Here is a 13,538-nt window from a genome sequence, read left to right as displayed (position 1 = left end):
TGTTTTATAGGGACACTGGTCCTACAGGATCAGGGCCCGGCACGACCTCGTCTTCGCGGCATCATCCGCAGAGACCCTGTTTCCAAATAAGGTCACGTGCACAGGTCCTGGGGGTCAGGACTTCAACAGATCCTTTTTAGAGGACGCGACTCGACCCGCCACAGAGCCAAACCCAGAGCGTCGGTCCCCTCTGCCGACCCACAAGGCACTGGGGGGAGAAAGCGAGTCAGGCTGAAGGGGGGGAAGGAGTGATGTGCTCCCGCTGTAGCTGGGCCTGCGGGCCGAAGCCTCGCCTCTGTCCTGCTTACGCCGAGGCAGGAGGGGGCGACGGGTCGGCCCGGGAGTGGGAGGGGGCCGCGCTGTAACTCAGAAGGACGGGGGCTCACCCAGAGCCCTGGGAGGGACAGGAGCCAGCAGGTGGGTGCCAGCCGGGTCCACCGGGACAGTGGGCAGATGCCGTTTAGTGCTGTCTAGCCGGGCCCAGGCCACTGGAAGCAGAGGGTCCACGGCGTCCCCTCTCTCCCCCACCTGGGGCTCCAAAAGCAAATTCCTCCCTTAGGGACCTGACAGCCGCCTGCCTCTGGGGTCTCCGGCCCTGTCTGTCTGCGTCTGTCTGCCCCTGCCTGTCGACCCGGGACTCTGAGTCCCGCTCCCCCGTCGCTCCTTTCATGCTCTCTCTCCCGTCCTCGTTCGGTGCGATCCTGGTTGCCATGGCAACACTGCGGCGGGTACCAGGTGGCGGCTGGGGGCGGGGAGCCGCGCTGCCGCAGCCTCCGCCATCTCCAGTGCCAGGCACCTGCAGGGTGCGGTGGCCGGGCCTCACTTGGGGGGGACCTGGGGGGTCTCCCCAGGCCTCACGGGCTTCTCCTTGGTCACTGGGAGTCGGGGGAGGGGAGGACCTGGTGTGGGAGTGAGAATACAAGATGGGGGGGTGGGGGCTGATGGCATCGTGGCTGGAAGAAGGGTGCGTGAAAGGTGAGAAGTCAAGGTGAACTGAGGGCCGAGCAGACTGGGACAGGGCTGGTGGTGGAAGCTGGGAGGAGCCGGGCTCCAGCTCCTGCTGCCTGTGGGGAGATGGGGCGCGGAGACCAGGCCCGGCCTCCCTGGGAACTCGGGGCGGGCAGGAGATGTGGGCCTGGCCCAGCCGGGGACGGAATGGCCACCAGCCCAGAGAAGATGGGGCGGGGCTGGAGGTCCAGGGAGAGGCCTTGAGACAGCGACAGGAGGGAAGGAGAGAGTCAGGGACAGAGAACCAAGGGAGGAAACCATGGAGGGAGGTAGACAAGAAACAGGGTGCGAGGCATGGGGCTGGGCGGGGGCGCGGCAGGGCCAAGGACAGGGCCGGAAACGCAGGAGCAAGGGACGGAGAGCCCAGAGTCCCCAACACCGTCTCCTCTCCCTCACTCCCAACCCTCTCTGCCCCCACCCCAGGCAGGATACGGTTTCCATGACAACGTGGCCGGGCAGAAAGGGGGGCTGGGGACTGCAGAGGAAATTTTCCACATCAGCAGAAAGGGAGGAGGTAGAATGCAGGAAGGAAGGGGCTGGGCAAGGTGAGGGCCCCCCGGGGCCCCGGAACCCCAAGTCCTCGCGCCTACTGCCCCGGGATTCTCACCCACCCCCACCTGGCGAACCTGCACCCTCTCCGCCGCCGCCACCGCCGGGCCACTGTGGGGAGAGGGGAAGGTTCTGGAGAGGATCAAGGGTCCAACGTCCAAAGATCAGCCACTGCCCAGGCCTGGAGGGGACGGGGGCGGTGAGCAGCTGCCAGAGCTCAGATTCAGGGTCATGGCTTCTGACAGGGTCCCGAGGAGAGTCGGGGTGGTGGGCTACGGCCGCCTTGGTGAGTCACTGACCCTCTGGGCCCCTTCCCGGGCCTCTTTCTGAAGCCCCCAAAACCCCGTGCCCTCCACAAACACACCTTCGTCCGTGTCTTTGTGCCCCGGCTCTGCCTGTGTCTAAGTATCTTCCACTCCCCCGACCCCACGGGGCCTCCTCCCCTCTCTCGGTGTCTGCCCCGCCTGTCCCGCCTTCCGGCTTCTCTGTCCTCCACCCAAGTTTTTGTGTGCCCCCCCACCCGCCCCCTGCGTCCATGTACCCCCTCCCTCATCTCTGGCATTCGCTCCCTGGGTCTCTCTCTCCCTCCCTCCTGTCCTTGTCCTTGTCCCCCTCCCTCTGGGTCTCTGTCCCCTCTCTCTGTCTCCCTCCCTCTGGGTCCCAGTCCCCTCTCTCTGGTCTCCCTTCCTCTCCCCAGGACAGTCCCTTGTTTCTCACCTGCTGACTCAGGGACCAGAACTGGGCCTCGAACTTGTTTTTGTCTGGAACCGCGACCCGGGACGAATGGCAGGGAGCGTGCCTCCTTCCCTGCAGCTCCAAAACCTCGCTGCCCTCGGGGAGAGGTCAGTGATCTCACCATGAGTGGGGCTCCCTGGAGCTCCTGTCCTGGCCTCCCTTAGGTGCTGTGATCGCAGGCCAGTCTCTCACTCTCTCCGGGCCAAACCAGAAGCGGGACAAGCCTGTCCATTCTGCTTCCCCTCTCAGGCCAGGGTGAAGAGGGACAGGCCTCCAGAGACTCTGAGGGAATCTGAGGAGGAGAGGTCCGACACCTCTCCAAGACCCTCCCCCATCTCTCCCTTCTCCCAGGCACCCCGACCTTGTAGTGGAAGTGGCCCATCCCCAAATAATCCAGGAATCTGGGGCACAAATCCTGCGTCACGCCAATCTCCTGGTGAGCCCTGCCCAGTCTGCCTTGGCCCCACGTCACCCCGAAGTGGCATCCATCCCCTGACCTCAGACCCCCTCCCCTCCATCCGCCCCAGGTGGGGTCCCCCTCAGCCCTGGCTGATCAGGCCACAGAGCAGCAGCTCCTGGAGGCCTCGCACCGCTGGGACCATGCTGTGTTTGTGGCCCGGGGGGCCCTGTGGGGCACTGAGGACATCACCAGATTGGACGCAGCTGGGGGCCTCCAGGTGAGGGCCCGCTGGGCTCCCCGGCGATCCAGAGGGGGACCTCCAGAGACCCCCGATCCCCTCACCCTGGCTGTCACTTCCAGAGTCTTCGTGTCACCATGGCCACGCACCCCGATGGTTTCCGGCTTGAGGGACCGCTGGCTGCAGTGCGCAGCACTGAGCATCGCACGGTGCTCTATGAAGGTCCCGTCCGCGGCCTCTGCCCCTTCGCCCCCCGCAACTCCAATACCATGGCGGCCGCTGCCCTGGCTGCCCCCAGCCTGGGCTTTGACCGCGTGGTTGGAGTGCTTGTGGCTGACCTCAGGTGAGCTAAGGTGTGGGGGTTGGGGTTCGGGCTGGGACCGGGCCAGCCACACTGACCGCCCTGCCTGCCCCAGCCTCGCAGACATGCACGTGGTGGACGTGGAGCTGACTGGCCCCCCGGGCCCCACAGGACGAAGCTTCGCCGTGCACACCCACAGGGAGAACCCCGCAGAGCCAGGCGCGGTCACGGGCTCTGCCACCGTTACCGCATTCTGGCGCAGCCTCCTGGGTGCGGCCCCCTCCCCAAGCCCTGCCCGCCCCGTGCTCTGCGGAGCTTGGGTCTCCGCCCCTGCCTGGTTCTGCAGATCTGATTCGGTCTCTGCTGACTGATCTTTACTTCTGTGTCTCCACCTTCTAGTCCACGACTTTGAATCCTTATGTATCTATCTCTGTCCAAGCCTCCTTTCTCTGAGTTTGTGTCCCCCTCTCGCTGGGACCCTACCACCTCTCTCGCTGCGTGTCTCTGTTCATCCCCCAGGTCTCTGTCCCCCTTTCGGTCTCAGTCCCTCTCTCTAGATCTTCCTCCACCCCCACCCTGGTCTGTCCCTGCCCCCAGGTGTCTGCCCCTCCTCATCTCTCTGCCCCAGCCTTTTAGTCCCTATATCTCCCCCGCAGGCTGCTGCCAGCTCCCCTCCAGGCCGGGGATCCATCTCTGCTGAGAAGCCGCCTCCTTCCCTAGTGGACATCTTCGTCTCATTTACGGCCCCCCACTACCAGCCCGCTGCTGCCCTGGCCTCGGTTACCCCGGCCCTTCCTCCTGGCTCAGTAAATATTGGAGACTCTTCTCCCTACAAGCCCTGATGTCTCCGGTCCCTTGCTGCCGTCCTGTGACGTCACGCGGCGATCTCACACTAGCGTTGGCGCCATCACAGGGGAGGAGCACTCGCGTGAGCTACACTCCCGGAAGCTACACTCCCGGAAGCTATCGCGAGAGCCTACCCACTACATTTCCCAGAATCCTCTGAGCACCAGGGGGCGCGGCCGTGCGCGAAGGGGCGGGCCTCTGCACCGCATATTTCCGGGATTCACCGCGGGAATGGCATTGCAGCTCCGCGTTCTCGGGGCGGCAGTGGACTTCCGGGCCAAGCTGCCCGGAAGTTGCGTGAGGGGCAAAGGGCCTTCGCGGGGGCCGCCGGAAGCTGTAGTCGGGGCACGCGGGGGCCGCCGGGAGCTGTGTGTGTCGCGGCCGCCCAGTCAGCGTCGTGCTGCCCGCCCCGCACTCGGAACCCACAGCCGCCGCCCAGGGGGATGCGGGAGCCCCTGGTTTCGGGGAGCAGAGAGGCAGGCGGGGTGAGGGGCGTTGCCAGGCAACGGGCGAGCGCCGTGGTTGGGGTACGGGTCGGGGAAAGGGCTCTGTTCCTTGGTGTCCGGGGAGGGGGCCCTGTTGCCGAGTGATGGGAGAAGAGAACCCGGTTGTTTGATAGGGGAGGGGAGTCTTCTGTTGCTAGGCGACTGGAAGAGACCCTGTTACCTAGAAACAGGGGAGGAGGATTTCTCCTTTGCTAAGTAACCAGAGAAGAGACTTGTTACCTAGTGGGGCGGGGGTCCTCTGTTGCTACGTAACCAGAGAGGGTGCCTGTTACCTAGGGACAGGGGAGGGAGGTTGCTAGGTGACCACCGGAGGGACCCTTTCTCTTAGGGATGTGGGGGGGGGGGGGGCGGTCCTCTGTTGCTAGGTGAGTAGGACAGCCTTTTTCCTAGTAATGGGGGATGGAGGTACCCTGTTGTCAGGAGAGCACCTGGGGAGCAGGGTCAGGGGCCTCTTGTCCCCTCAGGCTGCCCTAAGACCCCAGCTCAGTGGCAGTGCCCCCCAGGGCCCGCGGGCAGGTTGGGCCTCCAGATCCCAAGCCCCTGAGTACCTTCTCCTCCCCCCCGCCACCCCCAAGCAGGAGCCGAGGACGGTATGTCCCAGGCCCCAGGAGCACAGCCGAGCCGGCCCTCCGTTTATCACGAGCGGCAACGCCTGGAGCTGTGTGCCGTCCACGCCCTCAACAACGTTCTGCAGCAGCAGCTCTTTAGCCAGGAGGCTGCCGACGAGATCTGCAAGAGGTGACCGTCACCCGCCCTAACCCCTGGAGACACAGGGCTGACGGGCAGAGCGACCCCCCCGGGTCTCGGGGCACGGCTGGGACAGAGCCCCGGGGCTTTCTGCTGCCCCAGCACCCACCTGGGGAACCCCGGGACTGAGAGATGGAGAGGTTGCCTCTCACACCCGTCCTTGGCCATGGCCCCGGCCCCAGCCCCAGCCCAGGCCTCCCCTTCCCTTATCTGGACCCTCATCCCCTCCAGCCTCTTAGCTTCTGGTTTTTCTCTGCCAGTCCGCGCCACACACGGCCCCAGTGCTGACCCTGCCCTCCCTCACAGCCCTCATGTGGCTCCCCAGCAGCCCTGGGAGAAGTCCCAAGTCATGCAGCCTAATAGCCAAGGCCCTGCATGCTCTGGGCCCCACCTTCCTCTGCAGTGTCCCATCTCACTGTACCCCCCCAAACCAGATGCCTCCCCAGTCCCCAAATGAGCCCTACTACGATCCCTCCGGGCTATGCCTTCTTTCTGGCACAGCTTCCTTCTCTCAGCAGCCCGGAATGTTCCTCCTCACCATGCAAGATGTCAAACATCCCTTCTTTAGTATTGCTCTGCCTTGTCTCCTCTCTGTCCCCGCAGCTCCCACCCTGGCTCAAACCCATCATCTCCCAGATCCTCCCTCCTGCCAGTAACGCACACGATGCTACACCCGGAGATGACCCTGTCTTCCCCACTCTTACGGCCCTCCCGTGGACCCCCAGTATCCGCAGGCAGAGTCCCAGCCCCTCAAACTGAATATCGCAGAATTTATTCATCTCTGTCATTCACGACAGGGATCCATCAACTCTTTCACACCAAGGCCATGCTGGAGACCCAGAGATGAGTCCAGTGTGAGCCCTGCCCTGAGAGAGGCCAGGGAAACAGATGCACAGGAAAATAATACACAGACTTTTCCTCTCCGGCCCCTCCCCCTGCCCTGCCCACCAAGGGCCCAGAGAAAGAACAAAGGTGCCACTGTTTGGAGAAGGCAGGACCCAGAGAGCCAAGTGGTGGCGGGGTGGGCCCCCTGAGCTGGGGGATAGCAGGAGGAAAGACAGAGGGGAGCACAGGAGATGTGGTTGGGGACAGGTGGCTGGGAGGGGGTGGGGCGGGACTGAGGCTAGGAGGCCAGCTGAGGGACTAGGACTTTATCCTGGGGTGACAAGGCACCAGGGAGGGCAGGGAACAGGGGAGCGGTGGGGTCAGTGTCAGGTGTGGAAAGAGCCCCTGGGATCGGAGGGGAGGCTGGAGGCTGGATGAGGGTCCAGGTGGAGGAGGACGAGACCTGAGCGGGGGGAAATGTGGTTACGGGACGGGGCAGAGAGAGTCGGGGACAGGAGGAATCAGGCTTGGGGCTGATGAGCCACGCGGCTGCGGAAAGGGAAGAGTCCAAAGGCTGGCTGACTCAAGGGCCCCGGGACTCTCCTGCGTTGTGGGGAGGATGAGACCTTTGCAGGGGCCCCATCTCAGGCTCTGACCCTCCCCCGCCCAGGTTGGCCCCAGACTCCCGGCTGAATCCCCATCGCAGCCTCCTGGGCACCGGCAACTATGACGTCAACGTGATCATGGCCGCCCTGCAGGGGCTGGGCCTGGCCACCGTGTGGTGGGACCGAAGGAGGTGGGACCCCAAGCGCTTCATCATGTGTGCTGGGCCTGGCACATGGGTGCGGTGGGACAGCAGGAGGGGAACCGGTGGGCAGGAGGGAAGAAAGAAGGGGCAGACGGGGGGAAGGTCGGCACGGGTGGGTGCTGGATGGAGGGCAGGCCGACGGGTTGGGAGATGGTCATCCGGTGACCGAGTGGATGGTAAAAGGGTAGTTGGACGTGTTGAGTAGGTGGTTGGGGGGGGGGGATGGGCAGAGGAGTGGTTGAGTGAATAAAGGATAGCAAATAGGTGGTTGAGTAGTTAATTGGATGGATGGACGGGTTCCGAGTGGATGCGGACTCGGGAGGATGGTGAGTAAGCCGAGTTGGTGGCTGGCTGGTCGGTTGCGTCATTAGGCGGATGATGTTCGGGTGGACAGTTCACGGACAGCTGGGTGCGGGGGTGGTTGTTAGACGGCTGGGAGTTTGGGTGCCTGGGTGGTGGGCGAGTGGGAGGAGACGAAGGGGGCGCCGAGGAGAGTCCTTGGGCGGGCTCGGGGGGCCACTGCTGCCGCGCCAGCCTGGGTCCCGTGAGCTCAGTAACGTTGGGCCGGCAGGTGCTCGCTGAGCACTGGACCCAGACGGTGGCGTCCCCACCCCTCCCGCACAGGCCCCTGTCCCAGCTGGCCCTGCCCCAAGTGCTGGGACTGATCCTGAACCTGCCCTCACCCATGTCTCTGGGGCTGCTGTCCCTGCCGCTCCGCCGGCGGCACTGGGTGGCCCTCCGCCAGGTGGACGGCGTCTACTACAACCTAGACTCCAAGCTGCGGGCGCCTGAGGCTCTGGGGGACGAGGACGGCGTCAGGTGAGGGGGAGGCGACTCGGGCTGGGGCTCGGCGACCGACTCCCCCACCCCAGGAGGCAGCGCGCGGGCCCCCGGGCCTCAGTCTCCTCGCTTCTCTGCCCAGGGCCTTCCTGGCGGGGGCACTGGCTCAGGGCCTGTGCGAGGTGCTGCTGGTGGTGACCAAGGAGGTGGAGGAGAAGGGCTGCTGGCTGCGGACAGACTGACCCCGCGGAGGAGAGAACCAGGCCACCGTCCATGCGGTCCCCGTGCATCCACGTCTGGCTCCTGAACGCCAGGGAAGGACCCCGCGGAGGCCCAGCCCCTTTTCCGCACCCCCTGCTCCCCAATGCCGCTGCTGCCTCAATAAATCTGCTGATTTGCTCCCGGCCTGGCCCGCATCCGCCTGGGGGGCCCCTCGCCTCCGGTTACTCCCGTTTACCAGAGAGGCCGTTAGCCAGGCAGGCACTGCCGGGAGCCCGGAGCCCAGGCGCCGACTCTCCACCACTTCCCGGCTTCGCCAGCTCGTAGGAGTTGCCTACCTCCCTGGGCCTCAGTTTCCTCGTCTGTAGCACAGCAGAAAACAGCACAAAGACCCATCCTTGTGAGCTGGTGGGAGAGACCGGGAACAATGTAGAATGTTCAGTGGGGCGCCTGGGTGGCTCAGTCAGTTGAGCCTCCGACTCTTGATTTTCGGCCCAGGTCCCGATCTCATGGTCATGGGATCGAGCCCTGCATCAGCTGCCACACTCAGCGTGGAGCCTGCTTGGGATTCTCTCTCTGCCCCTCCCCAGCTCGCTCACTCTCAAAACAAACATTTCTAGAATGATCGATGGGATAAGTGCTGAGGAGAAAACAAGTTTCTTGATTCTCAATTCTCCCCCATCAATTGCTCCAAAAGATGACCCCCGGAATTGCCAGGAATTGCCAATATGCTCCGGTAGGTGACAAAGGGCTGCAAAGGTCGCTAATCCACTGACCTGAACGCAGGGAAATTATCCTGCATTATCCTGGTGCCCGAGGCAATTGTGAGGGTCCTTACAGGTGGAGGAGGAGGCAGGAAATTCAGAAAGAAGGCAGCAGGTCAGAGATGCCACGTGGCCGGCAACCTCGAAGACCAGAAGGGGCCACGGCCTGGAAGTGGGGCCACGGCCGGGAAGCGGAGCCACCTCTAGGGGCCGGAACCGGCAAAAAAACGGATTCTTCCCGGGCCCCGGGGTGGGGGGATCAGCCCTGCCCAGGACTCCAGCCCAGGGAGGCTCACCAGACTTCCGGCCACAAGCGTAAAGAGTAAATGTGTGTTGTTTAAGGCACTGGCTTTGTTCGAGCAGCCGCAGGAACCAGTACACTGGTTAGGATTCTTCTAGCACCGAGGGCCTCTCCGAGAAGGAGGGAGCTGCGGGGAGGTGCGGGCAAAAGGCATTCCAGGCTGAAGGAACAGCCAGCGCAAAGGCCCTGAGGAGGCTGGTGTGACTGGAGCGACGCTGGGCAGGGAGGTGACAGGGGGAAGACGGTCGGTCCCTCGTGGATTTGAGGAGGACAGGCACCAGTTAGGTGTCTTCTCTCCACATTCTCACCTGAGCAGGACCCCCCTCCTGTTCTGGGTCTTTTCCCCGGGGGCCTGTCGTCCCCCATCCCCCCATCCCTCGCTGCCCCTGCCGCTTCCTTGTCCTTGTCCTGTCAGCCGTTCACATGGCTCCCTGGCCCTACTTCTGGGTCTGGCCTGTGCTGCTGAAGCCAGGCGCTTGCTCTCAGGCTGGGAGGAAGACATAAGAGGACAGGAAGCACGCCGTCCCAGTTGGAGGTGGGGGGGAGTGTTTTAAGGGGGACCTTCAGGGGCCAGGGGAAGATGGGGGAACCTGAGGTTGCTGGCTCCAGAAGGCCAAGAGGGCTCTCCAGAGGGCCAGTGGGAGGGAAGGGGGCCATTCCAGAACCTGAAAGAACTCTCAGTGAAACCTGGAATCCGAGGAGGGCAGTTGTTACTGACAGGTGATGAGGGTGGGTCCCCGCCAGGCCACAAGGCCTCCAAGGGGTCGCTGAGGGCTGCACTTGGTCCAGGACAGTGGGGGGGGGGGGGGGGGCTGGAGGGGGCACAGGTCAGTCCTGGGCTCAGAAAGCCCCCTTGGGGATGGTGTGGGGACAGCCTGGCGGCCAGGAGGCCTGGGAGAAGGCTGAGGGTCCAGATGGGAGAGGACAGAGGCCTGAGTCCAGACCCTGGGGAGGGGAAGAGGGACACAGTCCGGCGATTCTGGAGGCAAAAGGGAGGAATGAGGGCCAGACCCCTGGGACCCTGGGACAGTGGAGGGCCACCCCCAACAGACGAGGAGAGGTTTGAGGTCTGGGGGACAGGCTGAGCTCAGTGGGATATAAGGGATGTGACAGACTAGGTGACATCGGGGGAGGGAGACCCGGGTCAGGGGCTCAGGAGATGGCTTCGGGGGTCTGTCCCGGGAGGCATGAGTGTGTGTGAGCCCAGGGAGGGAAGCAGGTAGAGCGGGGCCTGGGCAAAGGTGGGGTCCTCTTTTAGGGGTGGGCAGAAATGGGGGACCCAGAGGCACAGGGAGGCCATGGGCAGGGAGACGCAGGGTGTGTGTCCCTGACCAGGCCTCAGGCTGGGTCCACCCGGACGGACAGCAAGTTCTTCCAAGGACACAAGCTAAGCCCTGACACCCGAAAGAAGGCGGGGTGCAGACACAGCAGGTCGCCCTCATAAAGCCAGCCTGACATGTGGGACTTGGGCTTGGCGCCTCTGGTTCCCAAGACTCCCAGAGGTCAAAGGGCAACTTGTAAAGTGAAAAGTCAAACAGCACATGAGAGAGAACCGGCTGGGGTCCTGGGTCACCCCACCTTCGGGGGCGGCGCCCACACCACCCTGCCCCCTCTGTGCCTCTTCAGCTTGCTCGCTGTCCCACACCCGGGTCTCCCTCCCTCCCTCGGTGTCCCTCTCTTGGTCTCTCTTTTTGGATGTTTCTGTGTCTCTATCAGCCTTCATCTCCCTGCGCCATCTCGGGCCCCCTCCTGCCCTCTGTGCCTGTCGCCTGTCCCGTGCCGGTCCCAGACAGCCTGGCGGGACTCCCTGAGTGTTTCTATTCTTGGGCCTGAGTGACCTCCCCAGGTGCCTTCTCCGCTGTGGCCTAATATGGTCCGAGCGAGGAGCCGCAGCACCGGGTGGGACCTGGGGAGGGGCGGGGGTCGGGCGTTCCCTCCCCTCCCCTCCCCTCCCCGCCTGCTCTCAGCCCCCCTCCCGGGCCTGCGCACCGATTCAGTGCTTCCTGTCTGCCCCTCACCACGCAGCATGCGCCCTGCACCCCCACTAGCCCTCACCTTCGAGGCCGCCACTTCTCCCGGGAACAAGGCCTGGCTCAGGCTGTCCCTTGCCCCGGGGCGCCCGGCCGGGCGGGTCCCAGAGCTCCCGGTGGTGAGGGGCTCCCCGGAGTCCTAGGCCGCCCATTGGGGGCGCACCACGCAGACCCGCGGGGGCCTCTCCGCCCCGCCTCGTTTCGGGAAGGGGGGCCGCAGTCACGCGGCAGGTGCAGGGTGGGGGTGACAGCTGTCCCGCGCCCCCCGGTGCTGACAGCTGAGGCCCGATTTAGCTCTGGGAGCCCGGGGCTGACCAGATAAGGCGGTGGCGGGAGTGGTCCCGCCCCCAGGGCGCCCCTTAAATTGCCCAGATGGGCCTGGGGGACGGCCGCCGCTGACGCCAGGTGAGGGACCACGCGCCTTCCTCGACTTCCCCGCGGTCTGCCCAGCGGCTGGGCCCTCTCTCTCTCTCTCTCTCTGTCCCCGTCTCCCTCCCTCTCTCCCCGCTTCCCTCCGTCTGTCGGTCAGTCTCTCTCCTCCTCTTCCCCCTGCCCCGCTCCTTCCTTCCTTCTCCCTCCGTCTTCCGTTCCTTCCCAGCTCTGTCCTTCTCACTCTCCGTGGCTCCCCCTCCCCTTTCTAAATCTTGGCCCCTCGTCCCTGTCGCTCTTCTCCCTCATCTTCGCTTCTGTGTCTCTCTCTTCCTCGTCTTTCCCTCTCCCTCCCCGCCTCTCTCCATCGGACTCTGCCTCCCACCGACCTCTCCCCTGGGCCCCTCTCTCCGTCCCTCCCCCACGTCGCTGGGCCTCAGTCTCTCGTTCTCTGTCTCTCTCCACCTCTCCCCTCCGTCTGTCTCCGTCTCCCGACCCTGTCGTCTCCTGCCCCCTCCCGCCTCCAGCCCCCGTCGGAGGCCGCCAGGCCCTCTGCTGCGGTTTCTGCTCAATAAAGCCGTTCTGTCCTCACTCTCTCGCTCCCCTGGCCTCCTCCTTTCCTTCCTCACTCCTCCGACCCGATCCCGGCGGGCCTCCCTCCCAGAGACAGCAAGAAACTGAGGCTGAGAGACCGGCCGAGAGGCTGGGGAGAGAGAGAGAAAGACGATGCAGAGGGACACCCGGAGTCAGTGAAACAGAGACCAAAACAGGGGGGCCAGAGACTCAGAGGTGGGACAGACTGTGGGACGGCAGAGACGCCCAGAGACACACACAGTGAGGTGGGGAGACGCGGAGACACAGAGGGACTCAGAGACCCAGAAACGGAGACCGGGCAGCGCCCCGCCCCCCTGACACAGCTGAGCAGCCCAGCCCACCCCACCCCACCCCCCACCCCCCACCCCCAGGCCCTGTCAGGCCCGGGACAATGCGCCCTTGTCCCCGACCCCGCTCCAGTCCGGCAGCTGGAGGGTGGGCTGGGTCCCAGGGGAGGGGCCTCCACCCTCAGACTCCCCCTTCTCCCCCATCCTCCTCCCTCTGGCCTCCCAGCCTGCTTTCTGCTTTGCCAGGGAAGGGGACAAGCGTTTCCAGGGCACGAGCCGTAAGGACGTGAGACGCCTCCTGGCCTCCCCCGCACCCTCTTGTCCCCTTCCCCTGGACCCTCCGCCTGTTCTCCCGGAGCGTCCAGCGTCTGGCTCCCATTCCTGGAGGAAACGGGCATTTTTAAATCCCTAGTGTTTGTCAGGCAAGTTCCACACACCGCCTCTCACCTGATACTCTTGGCTCTGCTGTCCCTTCCGCCCGCCCCATTCCCTGCACTTCTTCCCGATCCGTCTGAAAATGCGCATTTGTGGGGCACCTACTGTGTGCTGGGAAACCTACAAACTCTGTCTCCTCCCTCAACCACACACTTTTCTCCTCCCCTGATTCCTTTCTTCCCTCTCTCCTTTCTGACCTTCGGCTCCCTCCCTCCCGGGGGAGGGAATGGACACATATTGAGCACTTACTGTGTGCTGGGTAGTTTACACATCTTCCCTCCCTTCCCCCACACCTTCTTCACCCCCTTCCCCCCTGTCTCTCCTCTGTCCCCTCCGCATCCTTCTGGGCTCTCTGCTCTCTTCCAAGGCAAAGAACACACATTTACCGAGCACCTATGGCGTGCCAAACAACCGCCTGTGCTTCCTCCGCTGTCCTCTCACCCTGCTATTTCACTGACCTGTGGTTTCTGCTGCTTTCTGCTCTCTGCCAGAGAAGGAACGGGCACTTACTGAGCACCTATTGTATGCCAGACAATCTCCGTACGCTCTCCTCCCCCCTCAATTCTCCCTGTTCCTTCATTTCTGACTTCTCCTTCTTTCTGCTCCGTCAGCTCTTCCTTGGGGAAGACGACAAGCAACTAGGGAGCACCAACTGTATGCCAGGCAATTAACATTCCATCTCATCTCCTCTTGCCTCTTTTTCCCTGTCCCTCTCGCTCTGCCAGGCTTCTCCCTTCCCTGGGCCCTCTTTTGGGAAAGAGAAGGAGCATTTACTGAGCACCTCCTGTGTGCCCCA

The 13,538-nt window shown here is 64.0% G+C and overlaps 2 protein-coding genes across 7 annotated transcripts; both read left to right on the top strand.

The window, feature by feature from the left end:
- The first annotated feature begins 947 nt into the window (after positions 1–947).
- ASPDH (aspartate dehydrogenase domain containing) lies at positions 948–3,974 on the top strand. Of its 3 annotated transcripts, none has more exons than XM_047836019.1 (7): positions 948–975; positions 2,255–2,399; positions 2,644–2,728; positions 2,820–2,969; positions 3,053–3,273; positions 3,347–3,501; positions 3,888–3,974. In XM_047836019.1, the coding sequence occupies exons 2-7, from the start codon at positions 2,341–2,343 to the stop codon at positions 3,929–3,931; spliced, it is 714 nt and encodes a 237-aa protein (XP_047691975.1). In that variant the 5' UTR covers positions 948–975; positions 2,255–2,340; the 3' UTR covers positions 3,932–3,974. The 3 variants fall into 3 exon arrangements, with proteins under 3 accessions (XP_047691975.1, XP_047691976.1, XP_047691974.1); XM_047836020.1 differs by lacking the exon at positions 948–975 and adding an exon at positions 1,636–1,843 and having other exon boundaries at positions 2,287–2,399; XM_047836018.1 differs by lacking the exon at positions 948–975 and adding an exon at positions 1,789–1,843.
- A 432-nt stretch (positions 3,975–4,406) lies between these two features.
- On the top strand, positions 4,407–8,142 carry JOSD2 (Josephin domain containing 2). Of its 4 annotated transcripts, none has more exons than XM_047836021.1 (5): positions 4,407–4,562; positions 5,162–5,321; positions 6,826–6,951; positions 7,588–7,782; positions 7,886–8,142. In XM_047836021.1, the coding sequence occupies exons 2-5, from the start codon at positions 5,176–5,178 to the stop codon at positions 7,983–7,985; spliced, it is 567 nt and encodes a 188-aa protein (XP_047691977.1). In that variant the 5' UTR covers positions 4,407–4,562; positions 5,162–5,175; the 3' UTR covers positions 7,986–8,142. The 4 variants fall into 4 exon arrangements, with proteins under 4 accessions (XP_047691977.1, XP_047691979.1, XP_047691980.1 ...); XM_047836023.1 differs by having other exon boundaries at positions 4,411–4,562; positions 5,159–5,321; XM_047836024.1 differs by having other exon boundaries at positions 4,423–4,604; positions 5,159–5,321.
- Positions 8,143–13,538: the final 5,396 nt, after the last annotated feature.

The sequence above is a fragment of the Prionailurus viverrinus genome, chromosome E2, assembly GCF_022837055.1.
Source record: "Prionailurus viverrinus isolate Anna chromosome E2, UM_Priviv_1.0, whole genome shotgun sequence".
In the NCBI taxonomy this organism is placed as follows: domain Eukaryota; kingdom Metazoa; phylum Chordata; class Mammalia; order Carnivora; family Felidae; genus Prionailurus; species Prionailurus viverrinus.
Note: the sequence above shows the minus strand (reverse complement) of the source record. Positions and strands in the feature narration are given on the sequence as shown.